At 35.4% G+C, this 18,296-nt stretch overlaps 1 protein-coding gene across 1 annotated transcript in view; it reads right to left on the bottom strand.

Annotated features, from left to right (window-relative positions):
• Nucleotides 1-18,296, bottom strand: part of LOC115218251 (THO complex subunit 2) — a 192,947-nt gene that overhangs the window by 161,726 nt on the left and 12,925 nt on the right. The window contains exons 2-6 of the mRNA XM_029787996.2: nucleotides 8,066-8,213; nucleotides 4,216-4,267; nucleotides 3,001-3,071; nucleotides 690-811; nucleotides 417-550 (exon numbers count right to left, since the gene is read on the bottom strand). Of these exons, the coding sequence (XP_029643856.1) occupies nucleotides 417-550; nucleotides 690-811; nucleotides 3,001-3,071; nucleotides 4,216-4,267; nucleotides 8,066-8,213 (527 nt within the window). The remainder of the gene's footprint in view (nucleotides 1-416; nucleotides 551-689; nucleotides 812-3,000; nucleotides 3,072-4,215; nucleotides 4,268-8,065; nucleotides 8,214-18,296) is intronic.

Here is an 18,296-nt window from a genome sequence, read left to right as displayed (position 1 = left end):
ACCAGGCTATCAGATGTTATACACCACTGATCACAATGCACTTTTGCATTGTTTTCGCCTTCAAATGACGCCACCCTGCTGGCTAGGCAAGCATGCCAACAATTCCCACTGATCAAAAATGGGACTGGAGCAATGTGAAATGAAGTGTTATGCTCAAGAACACAACGTAATGTCCAGTCAGGGAATTGAACCCATGATCTAGCAATCATGAGTGCAACTTGGTTTATAAAAATCAGTATCCTTTTAACTTCCCTCTTCCTTGCTGGCAGGGATTAGATGGTTTGACAGAATTCCACATGACACAGAACTACATTGTGCTCCATTATCTGCTTTGGCATTGCAATAAAGGTAGAATAACAGATGATGTCTGAAGATTGCTACATAACCAATAACAAATGATAATCCAGTTTACAAACCTATTAATGACTTGATAGTTTCCAGTACTTGCAAATACCCAATACCATCTGACAGGTCTTGATTTAGTTCACTCATAAGTTTTGCATAACCTTCACTTTCTTCACGAAGTAAGTTGAATTTCTGTTGTTTGTAGCTGCAAACAAGAATGATTAAAGATGAGTGGGTAGCAATTGTGGTAACAGTGAGTAAACAAGATTTAGAATGATACAAAATATGATACAAAATATATATATATAGGGAATAAATGGAATCAGAAACAAAAATACACTTACTAGAGTTTTGTCTTGGTTTTAACATATTTTTGTTGGAAGAGTTGTTTAGATTGTATTAAACCCACACATTCTAAAGTCTCTTGGTCCAATCTCTCTTTCAAAACACAATCAGGGACAATACCCTAAAAATAAAAATAAAATAATAATTTTAATAAAAAAAAAAAGTGAAAATTTCTAATCATTATGGTTTTTAATCATTCTTTGAATTAATTTTCAGAAAGTTAATCAAATGAAATTATAACAAATTTCATAACAGAGTAGCATAGAGTAGTTCTTCTACCTGGCCAGCTCTTGTGAACCATCCTACCCATGCATGCATGGAAGATGGACATTTAGTGATGATGGCGGTGATGACAATGATGATTATATTTTGTGGGGACTGTTAATGTCTAAGAAGAGTTAATAGGATTTGTGTTGGTGTGGCAGCCCCTTCAAGACACACAAAATATAACATCTAGTACTTGTCTGTAGGCATGAATCAGTGAAAGGTTGCTAAATACAGACCTGCTCTTCCAGGTTGGTTGTGGTGCAAAGTAGGGTTTAAGGCCCTGCTTTAAGAATACATTTCTTATTTAGAAAACATCAACAGAAATCAAAACAAAGTAAGACATTTGCCACCTTCATGGTTGTTGATGTCCTCTGCTAAAGCCTGTCTAGGGAGGCTGAGCAGCCAGCGACCTCAAAATAGAAAGTCAGTAATGTTAGGCTTGTATAATGTCCATTGTCATGAAAGGTGCTGAGATGATTCTTGGTCCTACTGTTACTCAGGCAATTAGGGCTGTCAGTACAACATGAATGCTGCTACTCACGTGTGAGAGTCATTATTGACTTTCTATTTTGAGGTCAGTGGCTGCTCAGCCTCCCTGGACAGGCTTTAGCAGAGGACATCAACAACCATGAAGGTGGCAAATGTCTTACTTTGTTTTGATTTCTGTTGATGTTTTCTAAGAAAGAAATGTATTCTTAAAGCAATTGAATTAAGCCTTAAATAAAATATTTTAATTTTGCTTTAATGTTTCATTTTGTTCATTTTATTTAAAGCTGTATAATTTTCATTTGTGTAATCCATTAGAAAATGGTGACGCCACAAGAAAAGTCCTTTTGTGTGCTGCAGTTGAAATGTGGATCTATTGTGTAAGTACCGCATGAATTTCACCGACAATTCAATAAAAATCCACCTCATTACAAGCAAATTTATGAATGGTATAAAAATTTCACAGAAAAAGGTGGCATTTGTAAAGGAAAAAGCACCAGTGCTCATGATGAGTGCATACTACCTAAAAATAAATTTTAAACTTTTCCCTATCAAGAAATATGTAGAATGTGTGTGTCTCTTACTGTTTGTTTTAAAAATAAATTTTAAATCTTTCTTTTTAAATAACCCTGTATGTGTGTGTGTATACACATATATATATATATATATATATTTGTCTCTCCTTGTCTTGACATTGCATAATATTGTAAATGAATGTCATTCATTTCTAATATTCTACAAAAACATCACCAACCATGGGGAAACATTACCTTGCTTGGAAACAGGAAGGGCATCCAGCCATAGAAAATATGCCTTAAATTCTGTGACTGATGCAAGTATGGGAAAGTGGACATTAAAATGATGATTTACAGAGTGTACTGGGTGCTTTCTCCATAGCACTGGCAACAGTGACATCACCATATGCAAATATATATGTATGTATGTATGTTTTTTTCATATATATATATATATCATCATTTAACACCTGTTTTCCATGCTGGCATGGGTTGGGCAGTTTGACATGAGCTGACCAGCTGTTCAGGGCTCCCTGCTTGTTTTGGCATGGTTTCCATGGCTGGATGCACACACATGCACACATATCATCATCATCATTTAACGTCTGCTTTCCATGCTGGCATGGGTTAGATGGCTTGGCTGGAACCTGTAAACAAGAGAGCTGCACCAGGCACCAGTCTGATTTGGCGTGATTTCTATGGCTGGATGCCCTTCCTAACACCAACTACTCTAAGAGTGTAAGGGGTTCTTTTACATGCCACAGGAAACAGCCATGACTACGATTTCATGGGTGCCATTTACATGATACTGGCAATGGTCATGGCCACAGTTTCACTTGGCTTGATGAGTCCTCTCAAGCACAGCATATTGCCATGGTCTCAGTCACTTGTCATTGCCTCTGTGAAGCCCAACATTCAAAGATCATGCTTCACCACCTCGTCCCTCGCCTCTGAGGTTAATAGTCAGCAGAGGTCTTATCCTTATAAACAACTCATCTTGGACATAAAGAATTTCATAAAACAATGTATTAAGAAAACTTACCACCATGCCAGAAACCAGTAGAAGAAACCGATCTCGCTGTTGTTTATCATCACTGCAACTTGATTCAACATCTAGAAGGGAAAGTACAAGGTTATTGCATAAGGATAATCAAATATAGAGTCACAGCGTCATTTATACAGAATAACTGATAACGTGAGAAACTAAAAATCTGTCTTGGTACAGCTCTGATAGGTGCAAGCAGGGCTCTGGGGTCAATTTGCTCGACTAAAGGCAGTGCTCCAGCATGGCCACAGTCAAATGACTGAAACAAAAGAATAAAAGAAAAGACATTTGTACTCAGAGCTAAAGCTGGTTTCAGCTGGTTTGGTAATGAAAGGGTTATTATCATCATTGTTTTAAAGTCAACATTTCCAAATGTGCATGGGTGAAATGAGAGTACACTGGGGCAAAGTACACTGGGTGCCCAGTGCTCTTTCTGTTGCCAGCACTCGCTTGTTCCTAAGTGAGTAATCTCCCAGTCTATGGAACAACCAACAACTCAGACATGTATAGAACTGGAACTGAATGACTTCAAATGAATGAGCCTTCTCGTCAAAAAAGATTGTACAATGTCAAGATATATCAGCCATGCTTTCACAGTGGACTGTAAGCGAACAACACTATCAGCAAGCCATTGTTTACAATCAGTGAACACATGTGAAGATGATAGAGATAGTAACTCACTCCCACAAACATACATACATCTCTTTTATCTTTTGTTTGTTTCAGTCATTAGACTGCAGCCAGGCTGGGGCTTTGCCTTGAAGAATTTTTAGTCAAATGAATCGGCCCTAGTATTTTCTTTTAAAGCCTGGTACTTATTCTATCATTCTATATTGCCAAACTGCTAAGCCACGAGGATGTAAACACACTAACACCAGTTGTCAAGTGGTGGTGGAGGACAACACCACCCCATACAAATGACAACCTTTTTTCAGTTTCTGTCTACCAAATCCACTCACAAGGCTTTGGTTGGCCCAAGGCTTTGTAGAAGACACTTGCCCAAGGTGGTATGCAGTGGGACTGAACTAGGAACCATATGGTTGAGAAGCAAACTTCTTACCACACAGGCATGCCTGCATGTATAAATGTGTGTGTGTGTATGTGTAAAAATTAAAAAAAACTTTTAGTTACTTCCTACCAAATACACTTGCAGTTTCTATGAATCTTGATCAAATGAAAAGATGAAATTTTACAGGAAGTGTTTTTCCTTACCTATTATGCTGAGAATACTAGCAAGTAATGAAGGTAGCTCTTTGTGGAAATCCTAGAAAAAGAAAGATGAGACATTGACATATGAATATGACATCATTCAGCAATAATAGTCTAACAACAGAACTTTGCCAAACATTTCCTAAAATAAACTGTACAAGCTATAGCAATATTAGAGTTTGGTTAGATCCAAATCACTCCTGGTGGAGTAGACCTATGATTAAAAGTGTTCCAGTTTATAACCATCTGATGGAATTAGCACTCCTCTTGTTAGATTTACAACTGTTCAAGAGAAATGCTAACTGCTCTGATTTCACTAGTCTCAGACAGACTGTAAAAGCAGAGATGACCCAGAAGCTGATTCTCTTCGATTACTATCACAAACAGCAGTAGCTTTCTTCAATTGAATACACATCGTTGATTGGTTAAAATTACCCAAATATGACAAATTAAACATGAAATAACTTCTAAAATACAAAAATGTCAAAAATATTGAAAGTAAACTGTGTTGAGCGTGAAAAATTACATGAGTATAAAGTTTCAAACTGTTTAGTTAACAAAAAATAATTTAAAAATCTGTGAGTGAAACTGAACAGATCTGAAGTAAGTTTAATGTGTCCAAATACATTGTAATACTGGACCATGTTTCAAAGAAAGTTAACTGTAGAAGATCTGAATACAAGGTCACATTTGCTAAGGGTTTCATTTTTTAGGTTACTGAGTATTGTAAAAATATTTAAGCATTGTCTCTGTAAACAAGAGATACCCGATAATGAAGTCTACCTGCAGGTAAATTCATCATCATCATCTTCATTTAACATCCATTTTCCATGCTGGCATGGGTTGGATGGTCTAACTGAAAGCTGGGGGTGCTACACCAGGTTCCAGTTTGATTTGACATGGTTTCTATGGCTCTTCCTAATGCCAACCAATCCAATAATAAATTATGTACAGGAATCACAGATGAGATAGTTCACAAATGTAGATAGCATAAGCACAGCAGAATTAAATGCCCATTGTTTTTTTTTTTGGGTGGGGGTGGGTCTATAGTACTGTGTTCTAGTCCTTCTGTAGGAATCAGTTGTGATTGTATATTGGTGAAAGACCATAAACTAATACTTTGAAAGCAAAGTCCTTTAAAATATTTGCTCTGCACCAAATAAGAGATACTCCCTTGCCACTCTTGTTATGAAGCAGTAATTAGCCAGTTGGAAATTTGTAACCAACAATGTAAATTAAATGAATAACTGATTTTAATTTTGGCACAGGGTCAGTAATTTTGACAGGAGCAGATTAGTTGATTACATTGACCCCAAGTACTTGACCAGAACTTAATTTTATTGTTCTCAGAGGGATGAAAAGCAAAAGTGACCTTGGTAAGAATTGAACCCAAAATGTAAAGAGCCAGAACAAATACTACAAAATATGCTCTATTGATTCTGCCAATCTACCACCTTCAAATTTTTTATAATTTAGGTACAAGTTTTGAAATTTGGGAAGACAGGATTAGCTGATACCATCGGATCTTAAACTTTAAAGGATGAAAAGTACAGCTGACCTTGGCAGGATTTGAACTCAGAACATAAAGAGCAGAAAGAAATACTGCAAAGCAGATATCTGGCACTGATAATTCTGCTAATCACCACCCTAATAATCATAATAACAATTTCTGATTTTGAAGAGAAGCCAGCAATTTTGAAGAGAAGGGGGTTAGCTGATTACACTGACCCTAGAACTTAACTGGTACTTTATTATACCAACCCTGAAGAGATAAAAGGTAAAATTGACCTCAGCAGGATTTGAGCTCTTTTCGTCCGGATGAAGACAGTAAAGCATTTTTTCACTAGATTTATTCTCATATTTAATTCCAGAAAGAAATTTATTATTCATCCATGGTAATAAAAATTGACAATAAACCCTTTAGCATTCAGATTAATCTGACAAATATAATGATTATTTATTCACATTGTTTTGAATTAATCAGACCATTATCTAATAGCTTCGAGATCTTGATGAAGTATTTGTTTATTTTTAGAATGCCAGTTTAAATGCTAATAGGTTAATCAATGACTCGATGGATCCTGATTCACAAAAAAAAATATGTAAAATATAAGCCTTTTAATACCATCTTGCCTGAGATTGGTTCTGGTTCTATGATACAAAATTCATGCTTTAAAATGATGTGCATTAAAACTTACCACTGAAATTTTATGTCAATTTAGGTTTCAAGTTCTAGCTTAATAATGAAGCTATTTTACTTAAATTCATCATTATTTTAAAAAGTAATTGAAATAAAGGCAGTGAATTTCAACAGAAATATAGTTTACCAAAGTGTTAAACATCATTTAGTTTTGTTTGGGGAAAAAATTTTCAAAAATTGCATGTGATGAAAGAAAAAGAGTTGAATAGTTTAACACAGTTAACTGCAATCATTAGTAAAGTTTCGTTAGAGGTGAACTTGCTCAAGTCTATTGGGACATCAAATACATCAGTATTTTGTTTAATATAAAGCGGCAAGCTGGCAGAATCATTAGCAAACAGGGCAAAATGCTTAGCAGCATTTCATTTGTCTTTATGTTTTGTGTTCAAATTCTGCCGAGGTCAACTTTGCCTTTCATTCTTTCAGGGTCAATAAAATAAGTACCAGCTGAGTACTGGTGTTGATGTAATCAACTTAGCCCCTCCCTCAAACTTGCTGGCTTTGCACTAAAATTTTAAATCAATATTCTCTGTTTAATAAGTCAACAACAGAGTTTTTACCTAACCACTCAGCTGTTAGAAATAGCAGCCAAATTTTCCTAAAATCATAACCTACAACCTTAGAAAAAAAAAAGACAAATCAAAAATGTAATCCATGTACAAAAAAATGGTCACAACTGGAATGTTGTTTGTTTTTTTTTTCATAGATTTACTTAATCAGGACTGACCTAAAACTGTTTTATCCAATGCTGGTGCAATGGTGACAAAGTGGTTAAACTGTTAGAAAGCAATAAGATATTTGGTATATTCCGGTTCAAAATAGCAATCTATCATCATTTAATGTCAATAGCAATCATCATCATTTAATGTCTATGATAACAATGATATCGTCATCATAGTTTAATGTCCGCCTTCCAGGAGCCGGCCAGACAGAAGCCTGCACCAGACTTCTGTGTCTGTTTTGACAGGATTTTTACAGCAGGATACCCTTCCTAACACCAACCACCCAGCAGGTATTGATTGCTATTTTGAACTGGAATTGTTAATTCAATTCAGATACATCACAGAAAACCAAATTTACTACAGCATTTGTACCGAAATAATATCTCTTACAAATATACAGTATTTAAAAACAAAAATATATTAGTAGTAGACAAAGCCCAAAGTGGCAGAAATGCTCATCTGATAATACTACAACTGCTGCTAGACTATTTTCATTTGCAACTGATATATTTTTGCATTATTAAACTGTATGTCTTATAAGAAATATTATCTCCAGTAAATATGGCCTGCAGTAAATATGGCCTTCAATGATGTATCTGTTTGAAGCATGATGCACAAGTTGGTATTTTAAATTAATACTGTTCTGTTATGCATAACAAATTCCAGTACATTTTAATTATGCTTGAAAAATCTCTTTAAATATTCCAAACATGCTATATTGTATGGAATCTATGACATTTAATATAAGAACTAAATTGGGTTCCAAGAGACATTTGGTAATTAAGGACGACCATATGTTTTTGGAATAAAAATATATACTAAATGCAAAGATGGCCTCCATAACCTGATTGGTAAAGCACGAAAACAAAAACAAAAGAGAAATATCATAGCAGGATAAAGTAAAAAAAATAAACCAAAGAGAAATACTTGCCACTATTTCAGTAATTGTTGAAACAGCATGATCAGGTTTCATATGACCTCGCACAACACTGATAAACAAGTCGTACAAAGCTTTGTGGAATGGCAAATCTGAAGTTTCCAAACTTGAAACATTGCTAATCCCTTTGCAGAATTTGATGCTGTAAAAGATTTTAAAAAGATATTCATTATAATAATAGGCAGAAAACTACTGATATATTGATTTGAAAATACTTCTTTTTTAGACAGATCAGATATTTGAGTCTATTTCTATACAATGCATATGTGAGAGAAGCGAGTGGAGTACTTCCTAAATATTCCTTTAATTATTTTCTAACTCGCCTCAAGCTAATAAATTGCTTTTGGCAGTAATAACAAAGCTTCTAAATGATTCCCTTATGTGAAAGCATAAGCATTCTGAAGTGGAAGAATATTAATTTAATGATGACTAATGTTCAGTTAAAATACATAGATCTACACAATTACACAAACTGATGAAGAGATTTCCAAAGAAGTGACCACATAAGGAGACCATAAAATATTAGAATTTTAGAATTAATAAAAGCAATTATAAATTTATTTTAAAGTTGATCAACAATGGAAAAACTGAGTACAAAGTCTATTAAATAGCTATCCTACTAAGTTGATATCATTTTTCATGTCTAATTTTTCAAGTTATCACAAGTATGATATTAAGAATTTTAAACATTTACATACAGTTAAAGGAAATGTCTTAAGAGCTAAGTGCCTTTCCAACAATAAACAGACCAGTCGATGATAGTAAGTAGAATAATATGCTTTATCAAAGCACCCAGTGCCCTCTGTAAAGTGGTTGGCATTAGGAAGAGCATCCAGCCATAGAAACCATACCAAAACTGGGATAGTGAAACAAGACATTGTCGTCTCAACCCATTGTATTCTGCCAAACCATCCAAACCATGTTGGCCCAGAAAGCAAAATGGTGGTGATGACATATATTGCTAGGGACGGCTACTTCCTATCCAGATGCATTATGGTATATTTTAGTTGGAGACTGGTTACCAGCCACTTGCAATAAACACAGACATTTACATTTGTGGTTCAAATACTGAAGTTGAACTGGCAACTGTCTCTTGCCTACAATCTCAAGAAAATATAACAATGGTCACATTATTCTGATGGTACTTCATTAGATACAGGAACAAGGCGGACAGGCTTGAAAACTGCCTTCCTTAAATTTTCTTCTTAAATTCCTAGATTACTCCGATTAGCAAAAACGTTTTGCTAATTAACTTCATCTCACCTTTAATCTTCAAATATATTACAGATTGCTACAACTACAACACTGCCTTAGTATCTTCAAATGCATTTACATCAAAAGACAGAATACAATTATCGTGATGATTCTAATTATTTTTTGCAAATACTCTTCAAAAAGCCACTATCACTGTATATATAAAGCTTAACTGAGAACACTACACATAATCCAGATCATGCTGCCAGTTGCATAAAGATGTTTTGCAAGAAATCTCCCACTCCCAACATCTCAGCAATGTCTTCAAGTTGACCTGGAAACTCAATGTAAATAGACTGTTTCTTCATCTTTCTGTATTTCAAACACCTTATGTGGGTCCTTCTTTATGAAAAGATGCACTTAAATATTTGCATTAACTTGTGTTCCTCTATAAGTCTGGGATATCCAGCTGTAGAAACTTTGCCAGATCAGACTGGTGCCTAGTGCAGCCTTCTGACTCGCCAGTCCTCAGTCAAACAGTCCAACCCATACCAGCATGGAAAGTGGACACTGATGCTCGACTTTTTCCAATGTTGGTAACCCCCACCCATCCTCATATTTCATCACAATATTTTGTACTGTTGCCTTTCTTCTACTTCATAAAATGCCAACAAGACTAAATGGCCTCTTGATGATCGTAATACTGAGCCCATCAACCTCTCCAATGGACAGTACAAACTATAGTAGCAAGAAACAGTGGCAAACAACACCTTGATAACAATTGTTTATAAACAAATTGTTGCTACTAACTAAATGTCCAGTTTCTAAGATTTTGTGTGTTTTATTGCCTATAGTAAAATCTACAGCACCAGACCAGAGAGGAGTTATTCCAGGCTGATGGACAATTATTCGAGTTTACAAGGTTTAGTGTGACTAATGTTATCGATACTTTTTAAAGAATGGTGCATGGTATAATTACTGACAATGATATCAGAGGAGTTTACTGTTATTGTCATTGGCAAAAAACTAATGAAGAACATGCTAGGAACTTTGCTAAATTTATTTCGGTTATTATGAATAATGACAAAATATTTTCTTCTCTGCCAAATCTCCATTTGTTATCTAATTTACAAAATAGAAAATAATTTTTTGCAACCTGATCTGGAAAGACTGAAACACCTTGTTGATTACCTGACACCCAGCAATGCTAAATAAACAAACAGCAATTATTAGATTTGTTTAGTTACTACCTAAATGGAGTGTCTTATTTCTTGGAACTAATTCAACCACTACTAAATCCTACTTTTCTATGTTCAAAACTTCGATAGTTAATGCTCCTATCTCACTTCAAGTTCCACTATGAGTTAAAAACTGATGTTTCTGAAACTACAGTTTTGGGTTTCCTTCCACAGTATAATAAACTTATTTTCTTCTCAAGAATTCCTTCTTGCTCTGAACAAAATCTCTCATCAAAAGAAGCTTCAGCTATCACAGAAAGTGATTGAAAATGGCAAACGTTTACACTTTTATACTACAAACTGATCAATGAGTGGTCTCATTGATATTTAGCCACAAATGATAATTCTCTATTTTTGTGACGATTCTTCCTTATCATATAGAATTATTGCTTTACAATCTTATACTTTTTACTTGGTTCAGTCACCAGACTGCAGCCATGTTGAATAATCTTTAGTCAAATGAATTGACCCCAGTTTTTTTTTTTGTTGTTTTTAAAACCTAGTACTTTATTGGTCTCTTTTGCCCAACTATACCAACACCAGCTTTCAAGTAATGGTGGAAGACAAACACAGACACACACATGGCTTTTACAGTTTCTGTCAGTCAAATCCACTCACAAGGCTGGTCAGCCCAAGGCTATAATAGAAGACACTTGCCCAAGATGCCATGCAGTTGGACTGAACAAATTTGTGGTATTTGATTGGAGATAATACATCTGATAATAATACACCTGAGGTGTTTAAAAATACAATACATATATATATATTTACAAGGACCTACTTTACGAGACCCTGGGTTTACAACTTATTTTTCAAGCATAATATCCAAATTTTGAACGAAGTGCAGAAGTTTCTACTATCATGACAAATGTTTCTGTGTTTTACTAAGAAATTTATAGAGAGTGAAAAAAAGCTTCTAAGCAAACAACTCTAGACTTGTTTTTTTAAAAATAAATCTTCAAATGCTTATGAATCAGTGATCATGTCTACAAGTGATGGTGTGCATGAGTCTAGTGCAAGTGAAAGCAATTCAGAAAACAATTATGATAGTAATATTTTTTATTATAAATGAGCTTGACATTCTTTTTACTTTCTTTACATTCTACCGTTGCTTTATTGCCATTTATTTATGAGTACTATAAATTTTACAGGTAAATTAATTTTCTGGGAACAAATTACGATTTGTGCTGGCAGCATGTAAAAACCACCATCCGAACATGGTCAATGCCAGCCCCCTCTCCCCGCCCCTACTGGCTCCTGTGCCGGTGGCATGTAAAAGGCACCATCCGAACGTGGCTGATGCCAGTGCCACCTAACTGGATCCCGTGGCACGTAAAAAGCACTCACTACACTCTTGGAGTGGTTGGTGTTAGGAAGGGCATCCAGCTGTAGAAATATTGCCAGATAAGATTGGAGTTTGGTGCAGCCTCCTGGTTTGCCAATCCCCAGTCAAACTGTCCAACCTATGCCAGTATGGAAAGCGAACATTAAATAATGGCAACAATGCTACTATGGGAAATTATTGCTCGGCTTTACAAGTTTTCACTTTATGAGCAATCTCCAGGAACAAATTAACTCATATACCCAAGCATTACTGTATGTATATATATATATATATATATATATATATATATATTTACATATAGGAGGTAGACAAAAATGATCTGTGCAGTGGATGGTGAGAATGCTAGAAGCATTTCTGCCTCATTGAACATTGGCAGTAGCATGTACTCATAACCAACAACATGATAAAACAAAATCTGTTGCCACCAATATAGGAAAACTGCGAATAAATGATCACTGGGGTTTCAAATAACTGTTAACTCTACTATTCTAAAATTATAGTGGAAACAGTTAAAATGGAACTCTAAAAGAAAATACAACTTGATGTTTACTCAAAGTTACCAGGTAAAATAATAATAGAGTAATGGTTTAGAGGAATTACACCATGAAATTATATCCCTCCTTTGCATTGCAACAAACCTGACATGAGATGGTCAAGTGGACAGTCACAGTTAAAGATAGAGCCCATCACCACCACCACTACTTCACCTAGAAGACTAAACTCCACAGGAAATCAATCAAACTCTGCTTTTACAGAAAAGCGTTCCAATTATTGAGTGTGACCCAAGTAAGATCTAAGACCAGTGATGGTGATCATGTCAATGATTACTGCAGTGATATGCTGGGAAGCAGGAAGCTAGACTCGACATGTAAGTGGGAGCAGTCTGGTGCCATCACTCAAAATTAGAAGCCGTTTCAGTCCAAGGGCATTATGGTGTATTTTAGGTGAAGTCTGGCAGTCAGCCATTTGCAATAAACGTGGTTGATTACACTTGTGTTTCATGTACTTTAAGTTGAACATTTGAGTGGAATGAAACAATTGATTCTCAGTAACTACCTTTTCAACACAATGGGTCTGTGTATATCTATATAACAAAATACAGTGGTAAATTAAAAATATTGCTATTCAATAATCTCCATGCTTCAAAGAAATGAGGTCACACCACTGATATCTATTACAGTATCAAATGTTTAGTGATAGATACATAGCATGTATTTGCAGACAGACATTCATGTGGATACATACATATCATCATCGTTTAACGTCCGTTTTCCGTGCTAGCACAGGTTGGACGGTTCGACCGGGGTCTGGGAAGCCAGGGGCTGCACCAGGCTCCAGTCTGATCTGGCAGGGTTTCTACAGCTGGATGCCCTTCCTAACGCCAACCACTCCAGGAGTGTAGTGGGTGGTTTTTATACATACACACACACACATATATATATACATAATAATATTAGGGAGTATAACTCCAAACTTACAGGGAAAAATTCGATTTAGTATTAAATCAAATTTCACAGTATAAATATATCAAATATAAATTAGAGATAAAACTACTATTATGCAACTCAAACAGTGATAGACATAAACCAATAAATAAATAACAAATAATATATATTTTTATAAAACATTTGAGTGTGGTCGTTGCCAGACCTGCCGGACTGGCTCTCATGCAGGTGGCACGTAAAAAACACCTTTTGAGTGAGGTTGATGCCAGTACTGCCTGACTGGCCCTCATACCGGTGGCATGTAAAAGCACCCACTACACTCTTGGAGTGGTTGGCGTTAGGAAAGGCATCCAGCTGTAGAAACTTTGCCAGATCAGATTGGCGCCTAGTGCAGCCTTCTGGCTCGCCAGTCCTCAGTCAAACCGTCCAACCCTTACCAGCATGGAAAGTGGACATTAAACGACAACAACGATATACATATATATATATATACACACACATACATAAACATATCTAACAATTAAAAATTCTACTTCTCAAAGTGACATGTTTGCCTTAAAGTACTTTAAGTGGTAGCGTCTTCAATTACTTTAACATTTGAGGATCAAATTTATAAAGGAAAAGACTGGCAATTGCAGAGAAGTTCCAACCAGGAACATCAAAACAGTTGGTTAGAACTTGTTGAGAACTTACAGCTGGAGTAAACAGCTATCAGACAAAATTACTGGATATCCTGTCAGATTTCAAAACCATCATTTTAAAAATATTTATGACATTAGTAAAGACAAGTAGGAAATGGTCAGAATTTCTGTACAATACTCATCTCTTACTGGTTTCGATCTTTGGACTGCAGCCATGCTTGGGCACTGCTTTGAAAGATTTCATTGAACAAATTGGCCTCTACACTAATTTTTAAGCCTTGTACTAATTCTATTGGTTTCCTTTTGCTGAACCACTAAGTAATGGAGACAAAGAAACCAACACTGGCTGTCAAGCAGTGGTAGAGGATCGGGCTTTTTCAATCTCCATGTACCAAATCCAGTCACAAGGCTTTGGTCAGTTCACGGTTATAGTGGAAGATACTTGCCCAAGGTGCCATGTAGTGGGACTATGCCCAGGACCACATATTTAGGAAGTAAGTCTCTTACCAAAGAGCCACACCTGCACCTTGAGAAAGATGCCAAAATCAAGCATTTATATAAGTCTTCAAGGTAGAGAGACAAGAAAACCAGGATCCTTTCCAAGGGTCTGAGCCCTAAAAGATATTTAAAAATCATGATCATCATCACTTAACATCCGCCTTCCATACTGGCATGGGTTGGACAACTAGTGGTTTCAATTTTTGGCACAGGGCCAGCAATTTCAGGCAGGAAGTAAGTCGATTAGATCAACCTCAGTGCCCAATTGGTACTAATTTGACGGACCTCAAAAGGGTGAAAGGCACAGTTGACCTCAGCAGAATTTGAACTCAGAACATAGAGACAGATGAAATACTGCTAAGCATTTTGCCCAGTAGGCTAATGATTCTGCTAGTTTGCTGCCTTAAGATATTTAAAAGAAATAATAATAATAATAATAATAATAATAATAATAATAATAATAATAATAATAATAAATGTTAGCTGTATATGCGTTCTTCAAATTACTAAAGGGTATAAATTTTCAAAAGGGAAACTTGTTTAAAATAGTTTCATACCACGTCAGTACTGATCAAACAGAATTGTAATCCAAGTTGCCGCAGTTATAACTATCCTTGTTCACAGTTTAACTGAAACTATATAATCTAATGTTTACTTTTTTTTATTTTGCTGATTGAGATTTTGGCTGCTATTTCTAGCAAGTTGAATGACTCCAGAGAGGCTCCTACATTGGATTAACCCTTTCGTTACCAACCCGGCTGAAACCGGCTCTGGCTCTTTAGTACAAATGTCTGGTTTTCAAAAGTTCTGAATTAAAACCTTCCACCAAACCTTAGTCACAATTTATGTCCCTAACTCTAGCTTAATGATAACGATGTTATTTTACTTAATTCTTTGTTATATTTAACATAATTGGAAGAAACACTGAGCATCTCAAAATAAATTCAGTAACGAAAGGGTTAAGAAAGTCTAGCTGAGGCACAGGTGTGGCTGTGTGGTAAGAAGTTTGCTTCCCAACTACATCATTCTGGGTTCAGTCCCATTGCATGGCACCTTGGGCAAGTGCCGATATAGCCAAGGGAAAAGGGCTTTTAATTTAGTTGTATTTAGCATAATTTCACTTACTTATGATAAGATTTTATTAAATTTTCATTAAATAAAACTAATTTCTGTTTAACAGGTATCACATTGAAAGCTATTAAATTATGAAGTGTTTGTGTTGTTTATCATAAACTTTATTTTACATTTCTTGCCTACAAGAGACTATGTCCGATCTTTAGCATACTGCTGTGTTCTCAAATCATGATCACAGGAAAAGTTGTTGATATTGAATTACCAACAAAAACAGAACTGATAAATATGCACAGGTGTTGCATAACTTTAATTACCAATAAACATCAGCTTGGATGACACTTTACTCAACTGACAGAGGAAGGTGGCCAATCAATCTGATTATGTAAACGAAATTCTTTTCCGTCTATTCTTGTCGGAACCTTTGATACAGAGTATTGAAATTTTAATCCCTTTTACACTTATAAAATGTCAAGCAAACTTTAAAATTTGTCATTACTGTTATTGTCAGTATGAGCAGAACTTATGAATCGTTTACTGCGCAAGAGAAATTAAATATGTGCTCTATTGCGATAGGTAGCAACTCCAAGCAATGTAGAATATGGCCTGGACCGTGTTTACCAGCATGAATGTCAGACTTCAAAAACTAGTTAATCATTTAATGGTTTTAGTACATTTATACAGAAAAAGTAAGCATTATACTGTCCAGCATAAATAAAAGTCAACTTCATTATACATATTTAAGCCATTAATTTTTCAGTAAAAACCTATTCTGACATTAAATGAGTCAACTTTCTCTTTTTTCACGTTCTTCAACTTATTAATGAAATGTATTTCTGTAATTATGAAACTGTATTTTTTTATAGCGGTTAAAAGAACACAAAATTATTTATATTCAACATACATGCACGCATAATGTCCATTAGCGTTTCAGAAAATATATTTCTCGCTATGGCATTTATGTAGCTGGAGTCAGAATTTATGTATAATGAAAACACTTACAAGTGACGGGTTTATCATTATATATCCCTACTTCAAAAGCTAAATATATTTATCCATTTTAAAATAGGAAACATATAAAAGTAGCGTTACACTAACAGTAAACAAACCAACCAGAAAACATCTGCTATATAAAAACTGGTATCCACTATAAAAAACTGGTAACCGCTATATATAACAAAAATAGAGAAAATCACATCTTTATTGTAGAAGTCACCTTATAAAGCTAACAGTTGCTTCTATTGTATTAATGTGTGTGTGTGTGTGTTACTTGCCCAATCCCATTACTTGACAATTGGTGTTGGTTTGTTTACATCCAAGTAACTTAGTAGTCAGTTCAGCAAAAGAGACTGACAGAATAAGTACCAGACTTAAAAAATAAGAACTGGACTCAGTCTGTTCAGCTTAAACCCTTCAAGGAGACAACCCAGCATGGCCAAAGTACAATGACTGCAACAAGTAAAAAGTTTAAAGGAACCATTCCTGTGTGATTTTGAACCAGCAACACTTCAATTTACTCCTAGTAGTAGTAGTATTACTACTACGTTTTCTATTGCATGGAAAACAGACTTGATGATCTTGAACTAATAAAACTGATTTAGGTAAACAGCAATTTAACATAACAGTTTAATGAGCCAATGAGAGAGAATGTCTACATGGTTACTCCAACTACTAGAAATAGCAGCCAAACCTCCCTGAAATCATTCATACCCTGTCTTAATACATTTTGACACCAGTCCACGTGATACTGATCTTGGTTCTATAATACAAACTCTTTGGTATTAAAGTGATCTAAATTAAAACCTTCTCTCAAAATTTCATGTTAATTTATATTCCAAATACTAGATTAATAATGAGTTATTTTAACCCTTAACATTCAGTTATTTTAACATTCAGATTACTCTGTCAAATGTAATGTTTATTTATTTACATTGCTTTGAATTAATTGTGCATTATCCCATAGCTTTGAGATTTCAATGATGTGATTATTTCTGGAATGACCGTAAGTTTGGCTGGTTTAACCCTTTAGTATTTAAACCAGCCATATCCGGCCAAAATAGTTAATCTGTTTTATGTTCAAACTGACCAGATCCAGGTTCTCACACCTACCCTACAATGTTATTCTACATTAAGTAATTACACCATCAAGATCTTGAAGATATGAGATAATGCATGATTAATTCAAATCAATGGGAATCAGTAAGCATTATGTTTGACTGAATAATCTGAACACTAAAGGGTTAAACATAAAACAGGTAGAATAATTCAGCTGGCTTTGACTGGTTTAAATGCAAAAAGGTTAATAAATTCTTCATTATTTTCGAAGTAAAGTGAAACAAAAACAATGCTGTTACAACAGAGTAAAGCAGTGTTTCTCAACCTTTTTACCGTTGCATGACCCTTAAAATAAATTACATCTCAAGGAACCCCTACGCAAAAAAAAATTATATACCATATCTTTCTCATATTTTTTTCATCGTAGTTCACATGGTAAATATCATATATCATCATCATCATTTAGCGTCCGCTTTCCATGCTAGCATGGGTTGGACGGTTCAACTGGGGTCTGGAAAGCTAGAAGGCTGCACCAGGCCCAGTCTGATCTGGCAGTGTTTCTATGGCTGGATGCCCTTCCTAACACCAACCACTCCATGAGTGTAGTGGGTGCTTTTTACGTGCCACTGGCACAGTTGCCAGACAGGGCTGGCAAATGGCCACAGTCGGATGGTGCTTTTTACATGCCACCGGCACGGGGGCCAGGTGAGGCTGGCAACAGACACGATCAGATGGTGC

The sequence above is a fragment of the Octopus sinensis genome, linkage group LG13 (assembly GCF_006345805.1).
Source record: "Octopus sinensis linkage group LG13, ASM634580v1, whole genome shotgun sequence".
NCBI classification, from domain to species: domain Eukaryota; kingdom Metazoa; phylum Mollusca; class Cephalopoda; order Octopoda; family Octopodidae; genus Octopus; species Octopus sinensis.
Note: the sequence above shows the minus strand (reverse complement) of the source record. Positions and strands in the feature narration are given on the sequence as shown.